Consider the following 25,264-nt stretch of genomic DNA (forward strand, 5'->3'; position numbering starts at 1 on the left):
GCTGAATTTAGAGCCAAGATGTTAGCTTCACTCTGTACCCGCTCACAGAAGAACAGAAAGTGGGCATCCTTACTGAGCAGTTTAAGGGACGCGGTCTCAGGGAATTCAAGTCTGGGCCCTGAGCAGAATGCCAAAATGTGGTCCAAATCCTCAATAGCTGCACACCACCTTTGAAAAATGTACTGCCTCTGAGCTGAAGCAGAAGTTCTTTGGGAAAAGACAGAAGCCCCAAGAATCTTTTAGAGACTTTGCCCTTTCCCTACAGGAGACATGGAAAGCTATCCTCCGCCTTGAAAATTCTATCCTCCGTCTGGAAATTCCGACCAAACCCTGCAGGATACAATTTATTAATGGGCTTCTGGATAAACATCATAAATGCCAATTAAAAATGCTGTCTCTTCAACATGCCCAAGCTTCTTTTCTTGAATTAAAGGAGATTGCCATCAACATCCTGGGAGAACGCTTGCCTGCTGAACCACAGGAGGAGCCTGAGCCTGTGGATCTAGCCTTTCCTCCAGAGTAACCAGCAACACTGCCTCCAGTGACCACAGAAGTCGCTGTCCTAGCAGAGCAAGTCACCACCCTGGCAGACACCATGAGCAAAATGCTTGAGTGACTGGCGCAGGTGGAAGTAGCTACCCCATCCAGGAAGAAAAAGCCGCCTGACAGTTCCTTACAGCCAGCCGCTCCCCGGGACTCACGGGCCAAACAGCTTCCAACTATGGAAAAATCCCTGACCACCTGGAGCCAAAGAGAACCCAGATTGCGATGCAGTTACTGTGGTAGATACGGACATGAAGAGAATGAATATCGCTGGTTAAACGACAAACCCTTGAAGCTATGGGACAACCTCCATGGGAAGAACTTCTAAGTCCCAGAGATTCCAACTGGATGCCAAGGTTTGTGGGGACTCGCCCCATGGTTCATGTGACCATAAATGGAGTAACCCTACCAGCCTTAATTGATACCGGCTCTCAAGTGACCACCATCCGCAGTGCTGCCTTTTGAGAAATAGCGAAAAAGGAGCATCCCTGTCATCTGTTATCTGAACATTATTGCTATTAAAGAGAAAATTGGAACTTATCCTGCAGACACTCAGGGGTTGCCCAGGGAGAACCAGTACATCAGCCTCTCCCTCCATATTTCTTGTACACATCACCTGCTGGAGACCTGCCTTGCAGTTTCCTGTCTCTGTGCTGCACTGTGAAAGCAACATTCTTTTCCTTAGTTCTACTCATCCACGTGAGAGGAGGGTGTTTAGTTATCAGACGGAACTGTCGCCCCAGAAAGTAGTACATTAGGGATTCCAATGCCCATTTTATTGCCAGACATTCCGTTTTTATTATACTATACTTTTTCTCTGCTGGTGTGAGTATCATGCTCAGGTAGGTGATGGAGTGTTCCTCTCCATTCACCTCCTGAGACAGGACAGTTCCCAGCCCTACATCTGAGGCATCTGTCTGCACGATAAACTCTCTCTTGAAGTTTGGAGTATTGAGGACGTGAGATCCACACAACACAGACTTCAATGCCTGAAAAGCACCTTCTGCTTGTTCATTCCACCGCACCTTTCTTTTTTTTTTTAAATCAAAGAACACTTTATTAATGCAAATATCTCAGAGTAAATTACAGCTTTACATTTCAATCATGTTACAAACTGCATCAGAGAGAAAAAAAAAATGATGGTAATGCAATTAAAACACCCCCCACACCCCCAGAACCCTTTCCCCCCTGCGATCTGGTCAATTGTATCAATCTTCCTAACCCATTCCCTCCTGTCCCCACCCCCACTAGGACACATAGCTATTTATACTCCTAACCCTCCCCCTGGTCAGGCCCGCATCCAGCTCCGCAACAATTCCTCCAAGGCCACCCCCGGATAGGCAAGCCACTTTCCTTACTGTTTCTCAAATTTATCCACCGCACCTCTTTTCACATACACTTTCAGCTCCAACCATATGGTATTATTCAATAATTTCTTCACTTCCCTCACCCTCAGCGGGGCAGCATCCAACCAGTGCATGGCAATAGATTTGCGCACCTGATATAACACCTTCGCAATCGCCAGCTGTTGTTTTCTGTTAATCTCAAGCTCTCCCACAAACCCTAACATGCACACTTTTGGATTCCTTGGCACAGTCACGCCAAACACTCAGTGTATCATTTCCAGCGCTCTGCTCCACAGGTTGTCCAACTCCCTACATGTCCAGAACATATGCAAATCATCCGCATCCTCCTCTGAACACCTCGGACAGCATGCATCCCCCTTCAAACCCATCCTTTGCAACACCTGTGGTGTCCGGTATACTCTATGGAGTAGGAAAAGCTGCAATCGCCTTTGCGCCACATTTAAAGACGGCGTACTTGGAGATGTCAATACTTCCCCCCCACTCCTCGTCCTCCATGCGCCCGACTCTCTCCTCCCATTTTCTCCTAACCGCTGCCATTGGGTCCCCTAGCACCTTGTCCAGTAAAACCATATACAAAAGAGATATTAGCCCCCTCATATGTTTAGCAGACACTACCCCCTGCATAACTTCGATGGAAGAAAACGTCACTTCCTCTGGGCCGGAATGAGCCTGCACAGCATGTTGAATCTGGAGGTACTGAAAGAACAACGAACGGGGTAGCTCAAATTCATCAACCAATTGTTGAAATGATTTCAGTACTGACTGGTCATATAACTGTGCAAGAGTTTTTATCCCCTTCCGTTTCCACCCCTGCATACCTTCAAGCATATACGCTCACCGGCCACTTTATTAGGTACACCTGTCCAACTGCTCGTTAACACTTAATTTCTAATCAGCCAATCACGTGGCGGCAACTCAGTGCATTTAGGCATGTAGACATGGTCAAGACAATCTCCTGCAGTTCAAACCGAGCATCTGTTTGGGGAAGAAAGGTGATTTGAGTGCCTTTGAACGTGGCATGGTTGTTGGTGCCAGAAGGGCTGGTCTGAGTATTTCAGAAACTGCTGATCTACTGGGATTTTCACGCACAACCATCTCTAGGGTTTACAGAGAATGGTCCAAAAAAGAAAAAACATCCAGTGAGCGGCAGTTCTGTGGGCGGAAATGCCTTGTTGATGCCAGAGGTCAGAGGAGAATGGGCAGACTGGTTTGAGCTGATAGAAAGGCAACAGTGGCTCAAATCGCCACCCGTTACAACCAAGGCAGGCAGAAGAGCATCTCTGAACGCACAGTACGTAGAACTTTGAGGCAGATGGGCTACAGCAGCAGAAGACCACACCGGGTGCCACTCCTTTCAGCTAAGAACAGGAAACTGAGGCTACAATTTGCACAAGCTCATCGAAATTGGACAGTAGAAGATTGGAAAAATGTTGCCTGGTCTGATGAGCCTCGATTTCTGCTGCGACATTCGGATGGTAGGGTCAGAATTTGGCGTCAACAACATGAAAGCATGGATCCATCCTGCCTTGTATCAACGGTTCAGGCTGGTGGTGGTGGTGTCATGGTGTGGGGAATATTTTCTTGGCACTCTTTGGGCCCCTTGGTACCAATTGAGCATCGTTGCAACGTCACAGCCTACCTGAGTATTGTTGCTGACCATGTCCATCCATTTATGACCACAATGTACCCAACATCTGATGGCTACTTTCAGCAGGATAGTTGGAATCATCTCAGACTGGTTTCTTGAACATGACAATGAGTTCACTGTACTCAAATGGCCTCCACACTCACCAGATCTCAATCCAATAGAGTATCTTTGGGATGTGGTGGAACAGGAGATTCGCATCATGGATGTGCAGCCGACAAATCTGCGGCAACTGTGTGATGCCATCATGTCAATATGGACCAAAATCTCTGAGGAATGCTTCCAGCACCTTGTTGAATCTATGCCACGAAGAATTGAGGCAGTTCTGAAGGCAAAAGGGGGTCCAACCCGTTACTAGCATGGTGTACCTAATAAAGTGGCCGGTGAGTGTATATTTCCCCCAAGTATGGGTTATTTGTAATCTTCTTATAAGTTCCCCAAATCTTTTGTACCGAGAGCAGTGTCGGGTGTCCCCTAGCTACTCTTCCAAAGACTACCGCCTCCAAAGCCGCCATCGGAGACAATGGACTACAGAAATGCTGCAGGACCCTCAGACACCACGACTCCGAGCCAGGCCCATTCCACCCCCCAAGGTGCTGACATTGTGCTGCAAGGTAATATACCCATGCATTTGGGATCACTAGACCCCCCTGGTCCTAGGTGTGGGGGCCCCATGAAGCCCAAAGGGTAACACAACATAGTGAAAAAAGCCCTCAGGGGTGATGAAGGCTGTTTTTTTCTCTATTACTATCTGTTTGGGGTATCTGGCAGTATCCCTTTTTTAGGTCAAGTGTGGTGAAGTAGCGAGCTTCGTCATGTGTCGGCAAGTCACTGCCAACCATGACGTACTATTATGTTCAATGTCGGAAAGGGGTTAAAGGGGTTCTCCAGACTTTTATATTTTTTTTTATCATTGGAATGGGATGGTTGTAAAACCAAGAAAGCAGTTGTACCTATTCCCCTCTGGTGCTCCTGCCCTCTGCTGTGCTTTCACCTCTGTTCTGTATGTATACAGAGTTGCAGTAATTTTTTCAGCCCCTAAGGTGCTGAAAAAGGATTATAAGGATTTTAGATGGTTTGGTTATACTATTTAATTTATATATTCACGTCTAAATAAATATCCATACTTAGCCAACCTATATTTGTTCGTACCAGCGTCATATCATATTAATTTATGCTTTATATATTTCATTAATTTGGTAATATTATGGATTATTGTTTTTGCAATTTTACACAGTTTGGGAGTATTGCGCATACCTGTGTCGAACTGAAAATATTTATTTATGTCGTAATTCACATCATAAGCACTTGTGTCATATTTCCTATATATCTTTTACTTTGTCTTGTATCACAATGGTTGGTGTATTATGATCCTTATTGCATATCAGCATTCTCAATACAGGTGAGAAAAGCCTTGGAATTGGACATAATTTGACCAGCCACATGAACCATGATGACTTCTCCCCCTGATGAAGTGACCTGGAGTGACGGAACACGTGAGATGTGTTTTCACACCCTGGCTGCCTCGAATGCTTTGCCATTGATGGTATGGATGCTTTTGATATGTTGTCCACTGGGCTTCGATAAATATCATTATCCATACATTTGTATGTGCTAGGTATCCCGATGTTGATGACTCTCATCCTATGCCCTACTTATTTAGGCAGCCAAGGTGTTGGGTAGGGTGCAATTACTAAATTTACCCTATTGGCTTTTCTATTGTGTATATGTATACACTTTTTAGATGTTTTAACTAATTCTGGTTTATGTCTGTGTATATATGTATTGTTGTTTTTGAATACTAGTAAAAGCGGTAATTTTGTATATAATATGGAGGCTTATTTATGCCACATTGGGGCTTATTTATTAAGGGTCCGCAGCCGCATTTTAGTTGAATTTCCAACATTTTTGGGGATTGCGCGGCCGTGACCGGTATTTAGCAGGGGATTGTGTAGCAGCTGCGCTGGTTTTCATGCGGCAAAAATCAGGGGGCCGTGCCTTCGGACGATCCGACTGATTCGGACTGAGCGCGGGTGTCAATGAGATATTAATTGTGAATGCATAAGATTGGTTTAACTATAGGGTAATTACTTAACTTTGTTTTAAAATATTTCAGTACCATAAAAATCATTGCCATAAGATGCGATTACCTGGGCACATCAACCACCTGGTCCTTTGTCCTATGTATAAGGCCAAGTACTATCTCCCCTGGTCACTTGTACACTGCTGTGCTGGGACCCCCTGCTGACTTTATGGCTTTGTGCTGCAGAAACACTAAGTTCTGTGTCCCCTCTCCCAAGTGTGAAACGTTTAACCCTCTCCCTGCTGGATGAAATACCAATGCAGTTAAGTGTAGGACTACTGTACCCAATTACATTATGCTTTGGTTTTCCAGCTGTACAGCTATTAGAGTCCCTCTCTTTACCATTTATACTACAGGGCTTAGGTTGGACCACTGACTGAACGCTCTCCTGAGAGTCCCTATGCCCCTGCTCTACTTCCTGATCGCTCCCCAAAACTGCACTGGCAACACTCATCACTGGGAACCCGACCTCACTGTGGACCCCAATCTCCTCTCTCAGCACTGGTTCTAGTGTACACGCTGTCTTTGGCTCATAGACACACTGCATCTCCCCAGTCTGAGTAGAGGCATCTCTGTGGCTCATGCTCTGAGCCTTACTCATCTTGACACTTCTTGTCTGCTCTAGGACCTCTCCTTGAGTAATGTCCTCCACCAGATCCACACTCAGGACCTTAGAGCTTTGAGGTGCAGATTCAGAGACTCCATCTTGGCAGCCTCTCACACCCTTCACCATATCTGCTGACTGCAGGGTTATCTCTGGGGGCCCATTCACCACCCCCTCCCCCGTAGCGTCCTCATACTGGGACACCTCTGGTTCTGGAGCAGGCATAGCCTTGCTCTTGCTATCCTGTCCTCCTTCCCAGACCAGTCCGCTTGGGCTTCTGCCCATTTTCTCATATGATTGTTGTACATCAGGCACATACACAGTTGTCATTTTTCCCAAATCATTTCCCAACAATACATCCACAGGCAATTCTTGTGACACTCCCACTTGTCTGATACCTCTACCAGAACCCCAGTCCATAAAAACCTTGGCAACGGGCACTCCTGGATGGCATCCGGTTATCCCCTTTACAGGCAAAGTCTTTTCTGGAATGATGTCCTCAGGGTTTATAATCTCAGGGCGAACTAGAGAATAACTTGCCCCTGAATCTCTTAATCCCTGGGTGACTCTATCACCCACTATCACCATCTGCATGTGGTGCTGTAATTTCTCCATATCACCAGAAAGCAGCATGACTACTGGTGCTGTAGAGTAGACAGTCACCCCTCTCTCTGGGCACGCAGACCTCAGATGACCCACTTTGTTACAATTAAAACATTTGCGCATATCCCCCTGATTTAAAGACTCCCTCAGTGTAAGGTTCTCACCCACTTTGGATACAGAAGGTTGTGATGTTGTCCTGGCTTGTTTCTCCTTCCAGCTGGAGGACCTTTGGGGGGAAGTTTCCCTCTTTGCTTCAGGCATCCGGTTGGCGGTGTAGGAGTCTGCAATCTGCGCAGCTTCATCCGCAGTTTTAGGCTCCCTGTCACAAACAAACTGTCCTACATCCACAGGACAAATGTGCAGAAACTGATCTTTTATCATGAGATCCTCCAGGTCCTCATGGCTGTTGACAGAAAGTCCTCGGGTCCACTGTAGAAAGGTAGTCCGTAAGTTGCCTACTGTATCAGCGTAGCTCTCAGTTGTTTCTCGCTTTACACTCCGGAATTTCTTGCGATACACCTCTGGAGTTAGGTTGTACTTTTTAATCAAAGCAGCTTTTATAGCATCATAGTCCTCATCAAGCTCAAGAGGAAGGTCAGCAAATACTTCCAGGGCTTTGCCTCTTAACCCTGGGCTTAAATACTGTGCCCACTGCTCACGGGGCAGATGGTATTGTCTGCAGGTCTTCTCAAAAGACCGCAGAAAAATGTCCAAGTCCCCATCCTTGTCCAGTACTGGAAAACGTTCTTGACGAGGCCTCTTGGGGTCTACATCTTGGGATTGGGGTTGCACAGAATTGATACCCCTTTCAATACGCGCCATTTCCAGCCTGAATTCTCTATCAGCCTGGCGCTCTGCGGCTGCTCTCTCCTTCTCTCGCGCTGCTCTCTCCTCTCGCGCTGCGGCCGCCTGATTAAATTGAAGGATAAGCTGCAGGCGCAGGCTAGGATCACATTCACCTAGCTGCTGTAGGGCCATTTGTAGAGACACATCCATGCCTTCCTGAGGGCTCCTGCTGTGGGTAGCCTCAGGGGAAACTCTTCCAGGATTAATGTCCATATCTTGGCTCCCTTGAGCCGTGCCAGATCCTTGCTCTGCATCTTGCTCCATCAAAGCACAAACCAGCAGCTCTTTGGACTTGTCAGCCGGGTCGATGCCTCTCTGCTCACAGAGGTGGACTAGAGCCTCCTTGCTCTGTCTCTTGTAGATGGTTGCCATCACTGAGTGCAACCTTTGCCAAATAAAAGATAGAAAAGAAAAAAACGGGGAAGGGAAACTGTTTGCACGTGTGTCTTAGAACAGCACTGATTTGTTCCGTGTAAAACTAGGGTACTCCTCGCAAGGATTCCACTAGTCCTTAAGTGCAGGGGTTAGTTGCTTAATCCCATGCTCTGACAAAAATGAATCTATCCCACCGCTGCCACCAAATAGATTCATTTTTATGGTACTGAAATATTTGGCATCTATTGAAGCGTCAAGGCAGCTTTTATGACATCCTGGAGCTTTAACAGCGTGATAACCTCTGAACTGAAGACTGGTCTGTTCAGACCCCAAAGGACATTTGGTCTCCCTACCCCCCCTCTTCTGCATCAGGATTTGGAAACAAAAGACTGTTTGACCCTCTGGACTAATTAATGAATGGGAGGTTCTGAAATCTAAACCAAACTGAGAAGTTATAAAACAATATGAAATCCAAGAATTGGTGTTCACATTTTGGGGGCTGCTTGACAAGCTGAGTGTGTCCCTTATTTCTCCCACCTCCAGGGATCAGGATTTACTTTAAGTTGTAAGTTTCTGTTATTTTTCTCCCTTTTTATTTTATAACTGTTTTGCCGTGTTGTGTGTCATTTTATTTTGTAATGCTTTTGTTTTTAATATCTTTTTATGCACTGATCAACTTTTTGTAATTAAAGCTTTTCACTTTAATTTTGGTCCCTGTATGCTCTGTGAACTCATAGGGGGTCATTTATTAAGGGCCCGATTCGCGTTTTCCCGACGTGTTACCCGAATATTTCCGTTTTGCGCCGCTTGTACTTAAATTGCCCCGGGATTTTGGCGCACGCGATCGGATTGTGGCGCATCGGCGCTGGCATGCGCGCGACGGAAATCGGGGGGCGTGGCCGAACGAAAACCCGACGTATTCGGAAAAACCGCCGCATTTAAAAACCGAAAATGTGTCGCATAAGGACCGCTTACCTTCACCTGGTCCAGCTCGGTGCATTCCGGCGCGATGAGTTTACTTTCAGCGCAGCAGCGCCACCTGGTGGACGGCGGAAGAACTACCTTATTAAATCCCGGCCGGACCCGAATCCAGAGCGGAGAAGCCGCCGCTGGAACGCGAATGGACCGGGTAAGTAAATTTGCCCCATAGCCTTGTGAAGTGTGGTTAACTGTGTGACTGCTGGAGTGCTGAGTGTGACAAGGTGACTGCTTGAGAGCAAGAATTGATGTAGAGTGGGATACTTATTGGTCCCAGTATAAATGCAATAAGTGGTGGCAGCGGGTCTGGTTCTGGTGCTGGAGCTGTATGAGGTGTGATTTAGGCTCAATTTGTGTCCTGAGTGAAAGGTGAGCGCAAGTTTGAGTAGGCTAAATTAACCCGTACAGTTGCACCCCACGTCACGTGACGAGGCGGCGGCGTCCTCGTCCGTGACAGCGGGATTTAACATTCAAATTTTGTCGCAATCTGTGGGTACTGAGCGGGGAAGCAACATATGCAAGATATTGGGCATTTTGGTCAGATAATGGACGCCCGGTGAACAACTCCGGACGGGTAAGTAAATGTGCCCCATTCTGTTTTCTATTGACTTGCATAGTATTTGTCATAATGGGGGTCATTTACTAAGGGCCCGATTCGCGTTTTCCCAACGTGTTACCCGAATATTTCCGATTTGCGCCCATTTCCCCGGGATTTTGGCGCACGCAATCAGATTGTGGCGCATCGGCGCTGGCATGCACGCGACGGAAATTGGGGGCGTGGCCGAACGAAAACCCGACGGATTTGGAAAACCCGCCGCATTTAAAAAAAAAAAATCTGTTGCGGAGCTTGCACTTACCTTCACTCAGCCTGGCTCGGTGAACTCCAGCGCGTTCCGATGCTTTTCATCCTGGTGGATGGCGGAGGAACTACCTTAATAAATCTCGGCCGGACCCGAATCCAGCGCAGAGAACGCGCCGCTGGATCGCGAATGGACCGGGTAAGTAAATCTGCCCCAATGTGTCTGCATAAAGCCTGATTGGTAAGGATGTATCAGAGAGGCGATCACCCCTGACAGAGGATTAGCTAAGGCTTTGCCTATGATTTTAACATGAGTAGAGATATGGGATGATAAGAGTCTGTTATCTCAAGTTTTTTTCAGGATTTTGGGAGCAGAATTATTATAACTTTGCACATAAAAGCCAGAAAAGAGCCAGATATATCTGAATCTTGTATCTCCCATGGGATGGGGGAGCAGTAAGTTAAAATGATTTTACAAAATTTTTATATGTCATTCTGCCTTTAAAGAAAAACAGAATGATGCCTACCATTTACTAATCAGCCTTTTCTTTCCAAAGTTATGGCATTTTGTGTTCTGAAAGTGTTTGATAAAAATCTTTCTCACCAAATGTGAAGTGGGTGGAGACTAATGTCTGTCTATGTATGCCCTCAAGCTGATGCCAATTAGCTTGCCCACAGATCCCATGATGCCTTTTGTTCTCTCTCAAAGTAATTTAGCATTAAATCCATTTAGTTTCCCACAAGTAAATCCACTGCACACTACACAGTGCACATACAGGATGTATATGGTGACTAGCCTGGCAGTTTCCATCACCTGGAGGAGCAGGGAACATGTAATAAGTGAAAGAAATAAATAATGTGAATGCAAATAAATTAATAAATGTAATAAGTGTATATGAACACAGTTATTGCCATATGCTGGCTGTCTTAGGACATTGACCTCTGCCACGAATAGACATTGTACAGCTCTTTGAATGACAGCTGTAGCTGGACTGTAGCTTACATACAAGATATGGTCTGTAGGTTTGTTCTTAAGTTGAATTTGTATGTAAGTCAGAACTGTATATTTTATCATTGTAATCCGACAGAACTTTTTTGGTGACAATTGGATTGACAATGTTGGGTTGTCATAAGAATCAAGAATAACACTAAAGCTTCATTACAGACACATTTGATAACTGTCACAGCTGATCATTGTAGCCTAGGACTAAAGTACCATAAATTACCAATATCCAGAGGTCCGTTTGTAACTAGGGGTCATATGTAAGTCGAGTGTTCTTAAGTAGGAGACCGCCTGTGCAACATCCCCCACTGGGGCCTAGCCTTTTATTGGGGCCTGGAAGCAGCCGGGTGGACTGACACCCTCTAGCTTTGTAGTGAGAGCTGAGGCCTAGTAGCTTTTCCTATGATGAGAGCTGGGCCTGAGAGATCTGCTCTATCTCAAGTTTTATGGAACTCTCCCTGTGGGGAGCTGGGTCTGAAGAGACTGACTCCTCCCCTGACTAAGGGTTTAGTCAGGTGGTCTCCTCCAATCACACTCCAGTTACAATAGTGGAACATCATTGGATGGTAACATTAACATTCCTTTAACCCTTGCCTATTCAGGCAGAATCTACCTGCTGCTCAATTACCTCTATATGTATTGGGTAGTAAAAGGGCTTATTCGCAACTACTCCTCTGCCATGCGCATTGGCAGGGATGTTGCATACCCCCAGGGCAATTGAAAGAGCCGCCCACGGCTCGACTATGGACCGTTGGGAGTAAAGAGAACCAACGCTGTCCAGCAGCAGATGGCCTCCGGAGGGTCCAGGTGTGTGACAGCCGGTAGGGGTAAGGATGGAATAGGTTGCACTCTCAAGGAAGTGCTGGCTATGTGCAGTGTAGGGGACAAACTGCCCAGGGTCCTGGAGACAGGCACTTGGGTTGGTGTTGGACTAAGTACATAAATACAAACATATGTGACAGTTGGTAGCTAACGTCCTTAAACCAACTGTATGTGGGAATGGTGTGGTTTCATGTCTTGTAGTCCACTCCTTGCACCAAGGCCTGACTATTTGTTCGAAAACTCTTCTTCCTTGGCGACAAATAGTAATACAATTACGTACGTGCTATACATACAGTACACTTTTACCTGCCGTCTGATGGTCTTACCCTATGTGTATGACATCTAGATGATTCTGGATGAACACCCCCGCTCCCCTAAGGACCCGCAGTTTACAGAGGCCACACAATGACTGAGCTCAGTTTCTAGTCGTAAACCTGCGGTCAGGATTTACACATATAAGACGGTCCAACACAGTCATGCTATCACCTGCAAAGCCTATGAAAATGTTAAGTGCAAACTTACTGACAGTAAATGACAGTTGTGCAAACATTATAGAACACGCATTGGCTTTAGCAGCCCAATGGGTAAATTGCTTAAACGTTACATGAGAATGGCTACTCAGGGTAGCAATATCAAAGTGCCAAAATGTCAATTTTCCTGTGGAGAAAAAGGCATAGGAAATGCAAACAGAATGTCCCATTCCTGCAAATAGAGAGCATTCAGTGCAACACAAAAGTCATTATCAACTTCTCTTTGTAGTGGATGGCTAAAAGTCTCTCAGAAGGCTTTTTAAAAAAAGTCCATCTTCTGGGCACAGCCCTTGATGTGGGGAAAAGTGCAGATGAAGGGTCTCCTCCAGAGGTGGAGGGACAGAGTCCTTCACAGGGGTCTCTGCATCAGCAGAGGTTGATGTTAATGTAGCATATAATACTGGTGAGCAGTTCAAGGAGAGTCTCTTGACTGAGATAAATAAATAGGGGAAAGAGTCACAGGAAAGTCTCTGGCTCTAAGAGGTATATGGGCGCTCAGCCCAACTGGGAGTAGCAGACAAAGTCATATACACAATATATTTACAGTACCTGGTAAGGCTACAGCCCATCAGGGGTTACTCACTATCTGAATTGCAGTCAGTACCAATGGCTGCAGGCATGGGAGCAGAAACTGCAGCATGGACATCATCAGGCTGGGTGAAGAAAGCAGTGTTGAGATCCGTCACCTGGAGACATCTGGTGGTAGAAACTGGAACTGCTGACATGGGACACCCAGGAGCTGGAACTGGAACAGCAGGGAGGTCATCTGTGGTGGCAGGCATCTCAGCAAAGGAAGGAGACAGGCACTTCTCTGACTGACCTTGGTGGCGCTGTGGAGCACATGATGATAGCCGGAGGAGCTGTAACCTCTCCATTGCCGACAGCTAAAGGATTGTTGTTCCTGGACTGACATGTATCTTTTGGGGGCGCTGTTGAGCTGGCGGTGATAACCTCTGTAGCTGGTAGGGCATTCTCACCGGACAGAGAATGGGTGGAGAATCCGCCATTAAAGACTGCATACGGGAGACAGCAGTAAGCGGGGCAGCAGATGAAGGTGCTCGAGGCTCATGGGCAGACCATACGACACTTGGTTCCTCATTTCAGCGTCTGTGCGGCATGTCGGCAGGACAGGAGACAGCACGTGGAGAAATCCAAGATGGCTGATTAACCTCTCTTATGCTGGATGGCGGCTGCGCTGGCTCTGAAGTACCTCGTGGGCTCTTACTGGCATTGCAGCGCAGGAGAGTTTCACGCCAGAGGGAGGAGCTTGAGTCGTTCCCGCCAGGAGCTGTGGCGGGCTGAATTTTTTGCTGAGCCACAGCTTTGCCCATGAAGACTGTGGGTTCCCGCCAGTGACATTTGGCGGGCTGGAATTATTTGCTGCGTAGCCCAGAGTTTGCAGCGGTTAACCCCTTCAGCGCTGCAGCAGTGGCTCTCTCAGCAGATGTAGCAGAGCTGACAAAGTTCTTTGCAGGGATTAACCTCCTGGGTGCTGGAGCGGAGCTCAACAGCATGTGGCAGCAGTATAACACAGTCAATGTAAAAAATAGCACAAAGTCACTCGGGCCTAAACCCGGATGGCAGCAGGGTTAGGCAGCACAGTAGATTTGTAATAAAGGACAGTCTATAGTGCCAGAATAAGGCACAGAAGTAGAAATCCTGTTCGTGACACCACTTGCAACATCCCCCACCGGGGCCTAGCCTTTTGTTGGGGCCTGGAAGGAGCCGGGGGCCAGAATACCTGAGTGGCTGGTGGTTGCGGCCTAGGCAAGCTAGTGTCACGGTGCTTGGTATGGGGACCAGAGGGATATCCTATAGCCTGGCAGGTTTCCAGCAGTTGGCAAGAAATGATATAGAGGGAGAGGCTGATGTACTGGTTCTCCCTGGGGCAGCCCTTAGAATCTGTAGTATGTGTCCCTGGTCAGGGCCGGATTAAGGGTGGTGGGGGCCCCTGGGCACAAACTGGTGGGGGCCCTTCTAACAATGTTTTTTGAGGTATATAGCCTGCCAGACCCCTGTAGCATGTAGCCTGCCAGCCCCCTGTAAACATTAGCCGACAGTCCCCTGTAGAAAATGGCGATCTCCCCCTGCGGAGGCAGCTTTGTCTCACTGACACAGCTGTCATCCTAAACCCCTATGTGTGTTGCGGGTAGCCACGGGCCGCTGCGCATTGCACAGAGACAGTCAGCGACTCAGCTGAGCTGAGTTGCTGACTGTCGGAAACTGGTGGGGGCCCCTTAAAAAGTGAAAGTGGTGGGGGCCCCGGGGCTCGAGCCCCATGAGCCCCTCCTTTAATCCGGCCCTGTCCCTGGTAGATGGATGGGGATCCCTTGATGGTGACACAGCCGTAGCAGGGACCAGACGGAGGCAATGTTGTGCATAAAAGTAACTTACAGTTCTTTATTCGAACCAACGGTAACAACACGCCAAACGATTCTGTACAAGTGCAGTACTGGAGTGCTCTTGGAGAGGAACCTCAGGAGTTGTGTCACCAGCCTGGATACAGGAGCAGGCTGGGATGTAGCTGTGTCCAATGCTGGAGGCTGCAGCTTTTAATCCTGAGTATGTTCAGTATCAGCCCTTAATGTGGACTGACACCCTCTAGCTCTGTAGTGAAAGCTGAGGCCTAGTAACTTCTCCTGTGATGAGAGCTGGGCCTGAGAGATCTGCTCTCTCTCAAGTTTTCTGGAACTCTCCCCGTGGGGAGCTGGGTCTGAAGAGACCGACTCCTTCCTTGACTAAGGGTTTAGTTACTCCCTAGTCAGGTGGTCTCCTCCTCCAATCACACTCCAGTTACAATAGTGGAACATCATTGGATGGTAACATTAACATTCCTTTAACCCTTGTCTATTCAGGCAGAATCTACCGCTGCTCAATTACCTCTATATGTATTGGGTAGTAAAAGGGCTTATTCGCAACTACTCCTCTGCCTTGCACATTGGCAGGGACGTTGCACCTGTATTTTGTTGAACATTCTAGCTTTATCATCAGCTTTATGTAAAGGACATATATGGCACCATGTGTTCTCTTCAGTCACAAGTGTATGTAGATTGTGAGGGGCAGTCCCAGGATAAATAAATAATAAAGTTTATTTGAATGCTCTGGGGGTAAAGGAACGAGATGGAGCACTAAGCAACACGTGTCACCTGTATGGATATGTGTTGAACACTTCTCATATATGGAGCTGAACAACAGTCCAGGACCAATCCAAAAAAACTGAAATATTCGGGTAACACGTCACAAAAACGTGAATTGGGCCCTTAGTAAATGACCCCCAAAGTCCCACATTTCACATAGAAAAGAAGTTACGTGTCACCTGTGTCTCCGCCCCCCCCATCTCCCTAAGGGGGGGGGGGTGGATGTGTTCTTCCTGTCTGTCTGTCAGTATGTCTGTCTCAGTCTCACACCCACAGATAACTGCTGTTAGCCATTGCAGCAACAGTAAACCAGTTACATCAATTCTATAGCCTGTGCTGTGTGAGCACTAAGGGTTAATATCTTATCAGCACAGTGCACAGTTATGGATGACAAGGTGGGGGGAGGGGAGCAGCATGAGGTGCAGAGAGATATGAAGAAAGTTCTGTAGACTCACAGACTGGGATTGGCGTGAGTGATAGGGAACAGTGGAGATCTTGTAACTCACTATTCTGTGCAGGAGACATCTGTATCAGTCTCTGAGCACTGCTACATACACAGAGAGAGCTCTGTCACATGACCTCCTCCTTTGTAAGCAGGGAGCAGTAGCCCCTCCCTTGAAACCTTCAGATAAACATCAGATAAACAAACTACGGACTCAAAGGGCTTATCAACAGAGACAGAGATAACAGCCAATGCAGCAATGAGGTAATCTGAGGGGTGAAGCAAAGAAACTACTGTATATAACTAACAAAGATAATAGGCAAAGTTGTTTTTCTTTGCTTATAAAAGATATCTCTGTTTCTGAATTAATTGGGACAATTCAATATTACTCAGGTAGCCTGATACATCTATTGTGTCTCCAGATAGTTTGGTGGTATAAAATTCTCCTTAAAACTTATAAAAGAAATCTGGGATAGCCTTATCAGGGTTAACCATTGTGTCATCTGGAGAACATAATTCCTGAACATGATGGGGCACATTTACTTATCCAGTCCAGTCGCTGCTGCGCCGAGGTCCGCCGGACTTCACCTTCTTCTCCTTGGTGCATGTAAGTGCTGATCTTGCGAAACAAATTATTTTTTAAATTCAGCGGTTTTTCCAAATTCATCGGGTTGCCCGAAAGACACGCCCCCCATTTCTGTCGCGTGGCACCGCTGTGCCAAAATCCGATTGCGTGCGCCAAAATCCTGGGGCAATTCAGGGCAAATCAGAAATTGTTGGGAAACCAGACGAAAAAGAGAGATTTTTTTTTTTTTAAATACTGCGTTTTTTTCTGAATTTGTCAGGTTTTCCAACGCCCACACCCCGATTTCCATCGCATGCATGCCGGCACCGATGCGGCACAATACGATAGCATATGCCAAAAAAACAGGGCCAATTCGGCGCAAACCGGCAATTTTCAGGAAACCCGACGAAAAAGTGCGATTCGGACCCAATGTAAATGTGCCCCATTATTTTTGTTAAGAAAATGTCATTTGTCCTTAGTTATCTTAAAGGAAATCCTGATAAACCAGGAGCACTTACATATATCCAGGCACTGTGACTGTGGTAATCTTCTTATATTTGTTATCTATGCTTTTCTTCCTGTACAGACACTATACAGGGCGGCAGTGTTTGCTAGTGTTATCGGAGGTTTTAAGTGACAGGTGCTCTTTAAGGCTCAGCCTCATTTTTTGTAATCTGACATGCATCGCTTAATATGGTTATAACTTTTGAACACTGTAACTTATCAAAGTGATTTTGTGACTTTTTGGTCACATGTTAAAAATAATAAATAATGGTGAATTTCTTTAAAAATGTGCCATTTTCAAAATTATTTAGTTTTCAAACAGGGGCACATTTACTTACCTGGTCCCTCGGAGTTCCCTCAAGTGTCTTATCCGATGACAATGCACTGTGCCGCGATTCACGAAGATCGCGTGCCCGATATCCTGCATGTGTTGCTTTCCCGCTCAGGTCCGCCGGAGTTCACCATCTTCTTCCCGGTGTATGTAAGTGCATTGTATGCGACACAATTTAATCTTAAATCCCGCGCTCAGTCCGAATCAGTCGGATCGTCCCACGGCCCGCCCCCCCATGATTTCTGTTGCATGAAAGCAGGCACCGCTGTGCCAAAATACGATCGCGTGCGACACAATCCCCTGCAGTGTGAACCCCGAAAATGTTGGGAAGTCCGACGGAAATGCGATCTGCGGACCCTTAGTAAGTAAGCCCCATAGTTCTAGGACTAACAAATTAGTTACTAAATAACATGAATTATAACATAAATGTCTCCTTTATGTTTTCATAATTTTCTAAATGTCTGGATATTATATTTTCAAGGAGATTTATGAAATGACTTTTTTGGGATCATTATTGTTTTTAACTTAGTATTTTGAAATATATGCAACATCCCCCACCGAGGCCTAGCCTTTTCTTGGGGCATGGGACGGCCGGGGCCCGTAGTACCTGAGTGGCTGGCGGTTGCGGCCTAGGCACGCTAGTGTCACGGTGCTTGGTATGGGGAACCAGAGGGCTGTCCTACAGCCTGGTAGGTCTCCAGCAGGGTGGTGTTGGCAAGAAATGATAAGGGAGAAGCTGCTATAGCGGTTTTCCCTAGGGCAACCCTTTGGGGTCTGGAGTATGAGTCCCTTTGTGTTGGATAGGGTGCCCGTGATGGTGACAGCCGTAGTAGCAGGGACCAGACGGAGGCAGACGTTGAACAAAAATAACTTACAGTTCTTTATTGGAACCGACAGGAACAGGAGCAACGTGTCTTAACAGAATGGTAGAATACTGGAGATGCAGTTGGAGGGAGCCACAGGATGGATCATCAGCCTGGATGCAATGGCAGGCTGGAAGATAGCTGTGTCCTGGAAGGATGCTTCAGCTTGTCCTGGGTTGCTTCAGGTATCACCCTTGAAGGTAGGATGATACCCCTTTCCTCACTGACTAACTCACTACACTCAGAGTTCACCTGCTCTGGTCTGGTGTGCTGGCTGCACTGACTCTTCAGAGTCTCTAATCTGATCTGTTCAGACTCCTTGGTCTGACTGAACTCTCTTCTCCACTCTGAGAGAGAACTCTAGAAGTTTCCTGACCAGGGGTTTTGTTACTCCCAATGGTCAGGTGGTGGCTACTCCTCCAATTACATCTCAGCTCACAGATTCATTAGGATAACACATGTGATTGGTTGCTGGAATTACATCACATAAAACAATTAACTCCTGCCTTACCAGGCAGACTCTACCGCTGCAGTGCTCATCTGTGTTATGTAGTTGTTATGTAGTGACCTGCTGTGGGGTTGATCAAACCCTTCACAGGCTGCAAGCTACATGGTGGGACGTATTCGCAACAACTCCTCTGCCTTGCATCGGTGAGGGTGTTGCATATATAATATAAGAAAACCCTTCTATATCGCACCATTTTTAAATCTGCACCCCTCAAATGATCAGATATAGCTTTTAGGAAGATAATTAAAACAAAATGGAGGTAAAATTCAGAAAGGTCTGATTTTGTTAATAATAAGTTTTTTATTCCTAACCCAGCTTAAAATTTGCTATGCAATTTCTCCGAGTATGAGTTACACCCCACATATGGCACACTTTTATGAGCTATAAAATATTTGTTTTTCTGTTCATGTAAGGGCTTTTTTTTTACATGATGAGATGCCTTTTTTCAGTGCTTCAGTGGGGGGCAGGGGAGGGGTTAATAGAAAAAACAACAATTCTGCCATTAAATTTTGACCTTTTTTATTTTTGGTGTTCACTATGTACCCTAAGGAACATGTTACGTTTAGATATTTTTGCTTTTGTTTTACTAATTTTGTAGAATAAAAAAACTATAACTTTTGAAACGCCATTTTACAAGTGGCGTAATTCTTTTAATTAATGTTTTTTGCGGACATCTTTCTACTTTACAACAGTGACATTTATGAGTTGATACTTTTTTCATCACTGTTTAGTCCATTTTATAAGGGACAAGATGAGTCAAAATCATAAATTTTGGATTTTTAAAGAAAGCTAAGAAAGTTTTACGCTGTTCATCATGTCACCTTCCTGACACAGTCCATTTTTTCAAATCTGCCCTGTGTCACTATAATTGGTTATAACTTTGGAACACTTTAACATATCCAAGTGATTTCGAAATTGTTTTCTCGTGACACTTTGTACTTCATAAATTTTGGTGGTATTTTTTGCGTTTATTTATTTAAAAAACAGATATTTGGTGAAAATTTGGAAAAATTCAAGATTTTACAAATACTTTTAGTATGGTTAGTGTACCATATTTTGCGGCTGATTAGGTGCACCAGACGATAAGGCACATTAAGAATAAAGAGCAGCAAAGACGTCTTGGTCCATACATAAGGCGCACCGGATTATAAGGCGCAGGCGGCTACTTGGTTTAGAAGGGGTCCGGGGACGTGGTTTGGATGCAGAGAGGTCGCACCGAGAGCCTGCTCCGCCACCAGCACTGGTAAACCGACCACGGCAGCGACCCTCCACGGCAGCGATCCTCCACGGCAGCGACCCACCACGGCAACGACCCTCCACGGCAGCACCCCGATAAAGAGAAGATCGCCTGCACACACGAGGACGGAGGAGAACGTAGGCCACTGATCGGCACCATCCTCCGCAAGCAGCAGCAAGGATTTAGGGAGCAGAGGTGAGTGGTCGGACAGGGAGGCTGTGATTCGCGCTATGGCTATTCCCATTTCATATATTAGGCGCATCGGACTATAAGGCGCACTTTTGTTTTCTAAGAAAATCATAGGCTTCTTTGTGCGCCTTATAGTCCGAAAAATACGGTAGTTTTAGTTGGTTTTTGGCTTATTGATGAGATTTTAGTAACTCTTAAATGTATGTATCAGGATCAGTGGACTTGGATCCTCTGTACCAACGCGGGTGATGAAGTAAGCCGACACATGGTTTTCTCCAGAGCCCACCGCAAAGCAGGTTGGACTTGTTGCGGCGTGGTACCACCAGGTTTGTCTGCGGTGGCGGCCAAGGCATAGTACAAAATGGTCAGACAAACTCCTGTCGGGGACAGGCAGGAGGTCGAGACAGGCAGCACAGGATCGGAGTGAGGGACGTAGCCATAGGTCAGGACAGGCAGCAGGGGATCGGCGTCAATAACGAAAGGGGGGTCACAACGGGAATTCAGAAACAGAACAGCTTAGAACAGCTTTCTCAGAGGCACTAGACACAAAGATCTGGCAGGGGACACAGTAAAGGGCTGGAATTTATCTTGGCAGGTGGGCAGCAAAACGCAAATTATCGGCGTGCTGGCCCTTTAAATCTTACAGAGCCAACATGCACGCACCCTAGGAGACGGAAACATGCGTGCCGGACTACATGGAACGAGGAGGTCATCGCTGGAGCCTGGAGAGGCGAGTTACCGACCAGGAGGGTTTCGGGGGCACAGTAAAGCACAGTAACACTACCCGTGACAGTACCCCCCCCCCCTTTCAGCCTCCCCCTCTTCTTAGACTGGAGGAACCTGTGTAGAAGAGCACGATCCAGGATGTTGTCCTTGGGTTCCCAAGACCTTTCCACCAGTTTGAACCCCTTCCATTCGACAAGATAAAATCGCTTCCCTCTGACCGTCTTAATATCAAGCCTCTTTCACCTCAAAGAAATCAAAAGCATTAGCTTCAGGAGAATCAATTCAGGACGACAGGTTTCAGCAGGTAGACGTGTAAGGAATTCGGGATGCACATGGAGACAGACTCAGAGTCCAGGGAGTTATAGGAGAACTCTTCCCATGGCAGCAGAGTAGACCAGTCGTCCTGTCGAGCGGAGACAAAATGGCAGAGATAACAGTCTAGGGTCTGATTCACCCTATGCTCCATTAGACTGAGGGGGATACGCTGAAGAAAAGTCCAATTTCACCTGAAGTTGGCTGCACAGAGAACGCCAGAATCGGGAAACAAACTGGACCCCACGGTCTGATAGAATATGCAGGGGGAGACCATGAAGCTGGAAGATGTGAGTGAAGAACAGGCTAGCAAGGCGAGAAGCAGACAGCAAACCTGGCAGGGGGAGAAAATGGGACATCTTGGAGAACCGGTTGGCCACCACCCAGATATTTCCAGGTATTCCCAGAGGAAGAGGGAAGGTCCGGGACAAAGTCCATGGCCACATGAATCCACGGGCAGCTGGGTATCGGCAACGGAAACAGGAGACCAGCAGGTTTGGGGCGAGGTGGCTTATTACGAGCACAGGAGGTTCAGGAATTCACAAAAACCTGCATGTCTTAAACCAGATCTGGCCACCAATAGTAATGGGAAATGAGGGCTACAGAGCATTGCACTCCAGGATGCCCAGCCACATGAGAGCAATTTCCCCAAGTCAAATTCTTATTCCGAGGGCAGGTCGGACATAAGTCTTGCCAGGTGGGAACTGCTGGAGGTCCACTGGAGCGGCCACAACTAGCCGTTCTGGAGGGATGATGTGCCAAGTAGAGAGTTCTTCCCAAATAACATCAGAGGCACGAGAGAGAGCAACTGTCTTGACGTTCTTCTCAGCAGGACGAAAATGGATCAAAAAATTGAAACAAGGAAAGAAAAGCGACGAGCTGGCTTGTCGTGGATTGAAACGCTGAGCATGAGGGAGGTACAGGAGATACTTGTGGTCAGAATATACGCTGACTGGATAATGAGCTACTTTCAGAAGATAGCGCCCTCTTCCAAGGCTAGTTTAATGGCCAGGAGTTCCCGATCTTCTTAGGAGTAATTCCTCTCAGCCACAGAGAAGGTTTTAGAGAAAAAGCCGCAGGTAAGCGTCCGGCCTTTGGGTCCTTTCTGAGTGAGAACAGCTCCTGTACTTACCGAGGAGGCATCAACCTCAAGCTGGAAAAGTTTCTCTAAATCAGGCCATTTCAGAACAGGAGCAGAAGCAAAGGCAGACTTCAGTTTAGAGAATGCTTCCTCGGCCGCCGGAGTCTGAGATCAGCGCCTTTTCTTGTTAAGGCCACAAAGGGAGATATGAGAGAAGAAAAGTGTGGAATGAATTGCCGCTAATAATTCTCAAAGCCCAGGTATCTCTGTATGGCACGTAGTACTACAGCCACTGAAGTACCACAGACAACTTGGTTGGATCCATCTGTAGATCTGATCTGATAATGTATCCGAGAAACGGAAGGCTCTTCTGATAGAACTGGCACTTCTCCAGTTTAGCATAAAGACAATTGGCCATTAGGCACCTAAGAACTTGTCGTACGTGGACTTGATGAGACTCCAGATGAGCAGAGAACACCAAAATGTCATCTAAGTAGACTTCCACACAGGTGTATAGCAAGTCTCTAAAGATATCATTAACAAATTCCTGAAATACTACCAGCACATTGCACAGTTAAAAGGGCATACCAGGTATTCAAAATGCCCGTCTCGGGTGTTAAAGGTGGTCTTCCACTCATCACCCTCACGGATGTGGATAAGGTTAAATATATGTCGTCCCCCCCCCCCCGAAGGTCCAATTTAGAGAAGACCTTGGTACCACGGAGGCGGTCAAAGAGTTCAGTGATCAAGGGCAGCGGATACCGGTTCTTTACTGTCCCTTTATTGAGCCCCCTATAATCAATAATCTTGGCCACAAAGAAAAATATGGCAGCGCAGGAGAAGAGGATTTGCGGATAAACCCCTTCTGCAGATTCTCTTTGATTTAGGCCAACGTGGCTGCAGTTTCAGGCAAGAACAGCGGGTAAACTAGACCACGTGGAGGTGATGTGCCTGGCACAAGCTCTATAGGGGAATCATATGGAGGATGCAATGGTAGTGTCTACACTTGCTTTACAGAAAAGATGTCAGCATAGTCCAGATAAGCAGCGGGAGATTTGAGAGACAAGGAGGAGGGCATAGTAGAGACCGGATGAAGAGCCCTGAAACAGACTGGCTTTCAGGACCCCAGCCAAGAACCACCCCAGTCTGCCAGTCGAGGACAGTTGCATGTTGCTGTAACCACGGTAGCCCCAAAAGGATGGAGGATGTGGAACGGGGAAATACATAAAAGGACATTGCCTCTTTATGCAAGACACCAACTTGCAGACATAGTGGTTTGGTGCGGTACTAAACTGGTTCACAGAGTATCTTCCCACTGATGAACGAGTTAAGCAGCGGCTTCTCTAGATGAACCAGAGGGAAACGATACTGGGAGACAAGAGCAGCATCCATGAAATTCCCTCAGAGCCAGAGTCCAGAAAGGCTGAGACTTGAATAAGAGCACTGGTTCCAAAACGGAGCATTACAGGAATATGCAGTCGTGAAAATGCTTGGTTTTTACCTAGGGACGCCTCTCCCAAGAACCCTAGATGAGTTGTTCTCTCTGGACAAGGAGGACGGGCTGGACAAGTTTGCAGGAGGTGTTCTGGACTTGCGCAATAGAGGCAGACATATTTCAGATGTTGTCTTGTCCTCTCTTGTGAAGTCAGCCGTGCTTTATCCACCTCCATGGGTTACTCGGAGGAAGACAGAAGTGGATTTTGAAAAACCGGAGCCAGGAGAGGAAGATTCACAGGCTGTTGTTACACTGCAGCTACAACATACCTCCCAACATTTGTGAAAGGGAAAGAGGGACAAAATGGCGGCACACCCCCAATCACTCCCTGGCCACGCCCCAAATTTTAGCCATATTATAAAAATAAAAATCATCTCAATAAAAAAAAAAAAAATAAATATCCTCATTGGGATTTGAACCCAGAACCTGCAGTGTCCATGTACAATGTCCATGTGCAATAATGTCACAGTGCCCCAACCAACTGAGCTATAACCTCTGTGATTATCTAGGTATAGAATTTTGGTAACTAAGAACTATGACTACTGTTACACTGTGACACAGAATTAATGCTTTGGTATATAGAGAGGGATCTTCTCAGAGATTATTGTAATTATTGAGACTATTATTATTATTATGGAGATTATTATTATTATTATTATTATTATTATTATTATTATTATTATTATTGAGATGATTATTATTATTTTTACTATTATTAATAATCGTCTCCATAATAATAAAAATAATAAAATTTATAATAATAATACTAATAATAATAGTTTCAATAATTAACATAAATAATCTCTGAGAAGATCCATCTCTATATATCAGGGCAGTAAGTCTGTGTCACAGTGTAACAGTGGCAGATAACACTTCTTAGTTACCAGAAATCCTCAGCTCTGTATCACTGGACTTATAGCTCAGTTAGTTAAAGGGGTATTCTCATCAGGTCATTTACATTTAATTAAATTCATTTGCCATATATAAACATTTCTTCAATTGGATGTTAATAAAAAAACGGTTCCTGTGTGAAGGTAATTTCCCATAAACATAGCCATGTTGTCCCTTAGAAACTAGATAGCTTCCTCGGATACGACCACGTCACACTCTGGCAGCGATGGCCAGACATGCGCTATAGAGTCCTGCCGGACCACCAGGATTCAGCAATCATTACCACAGGACGGCTGTGGGACATGTAGTAACTCCAGGACATTTCATATACAAAAACATTTTGTTTCTTTGTGCAATCCCTCCAGTAGTGGTGGTCGTATCTGAGGAAGCTATCTCGTTTCTGAGGGACAACATGGCTACATTTATGAGAAATTATCTTCACACAGGAACATTTTTTTTAATAACATCCAATTGAAGAAATGTTTATATATGGAAGATTAATGAAACTGAATGTGAGTGCCCAGACGAGAATACCCCTTTAAGGCTCCTGTCTGCAGTGCAGAGGGTCCCAGGTTCGAATCTCAGCCTTGGCAAAACTTTATTTAATTTAATTAAATAAAGAGCTTGTGTCTGGGGAAGCCCTGGAGACCATATATGGACAGATACTGATCTGAACTGATGACGTGGTCCCTGCTCACCGGCTAAGCCGACACTTCTCTGAAAAGGATTCCCTGCCCGATGTCTGCTCTGGGGAACCCAAGGAGATGCAGTGACCATATATGGAC

General features: G+C 46.2%; 1 protein-coding gene across 1 annotated transcript; it reads right to left on the bottom strand.

The window, feature by feature from the left end:
* Positions 1-2,309: 2,309 nt before the first annotated feature.
* On the bottom strand, positions 2,310-8,063 carry LOC140121433 (uncharacterized). The gene is made up of 2 exons (XM_072141045.1): positions 6,504-8,063; positions 2,310-2,606 (listed from the first exon to the last, which is right to left on the bottom strand). Exons 1-2 carry the CDS (start codon positions 8,061-8,063, stop codon positions 2,310-2,312), a joined length of 1,857 nt encoding a protein of 618 aa, XP_071997146.1.
* Between the last annotated feature and the right edge of the window lie 17,201 nt (positions 8,064-25,264).

The sequence above is a fragment of the Engystomops pustulosus genome, chromosome 1 (genome assembly GCF_040894005.1).
Source record: "Engystomops pustulosus chromosome 1, aEngPut4.maternal, whole genome shotgun sequence".
NCBI lineage: Eukaryota > Metazoa > Chordata > Amphibia > Anura > Leptodactylidae > Engystomops > Engystomops pustulosus.

What these genes read in the sequence shown, in the direction of transcription:
- LOC140121433 (XM_072141045.1), bottom strand. Translation starts at nt 8,063, where the DNA reads ATGGCAACCATCTACAAGAGACAGAGCAAGGAGGCTCTAGTCCACCTC. An exon ending in GCAGAAGCCCAAGCGGACTG is followed by an intron (nt 2,607 to 6,503) that starts GTCTGGGAAGGA and finishes TTGTTCTTTCAG; the next exon opens with TACCTCCAGATTCAACATGC.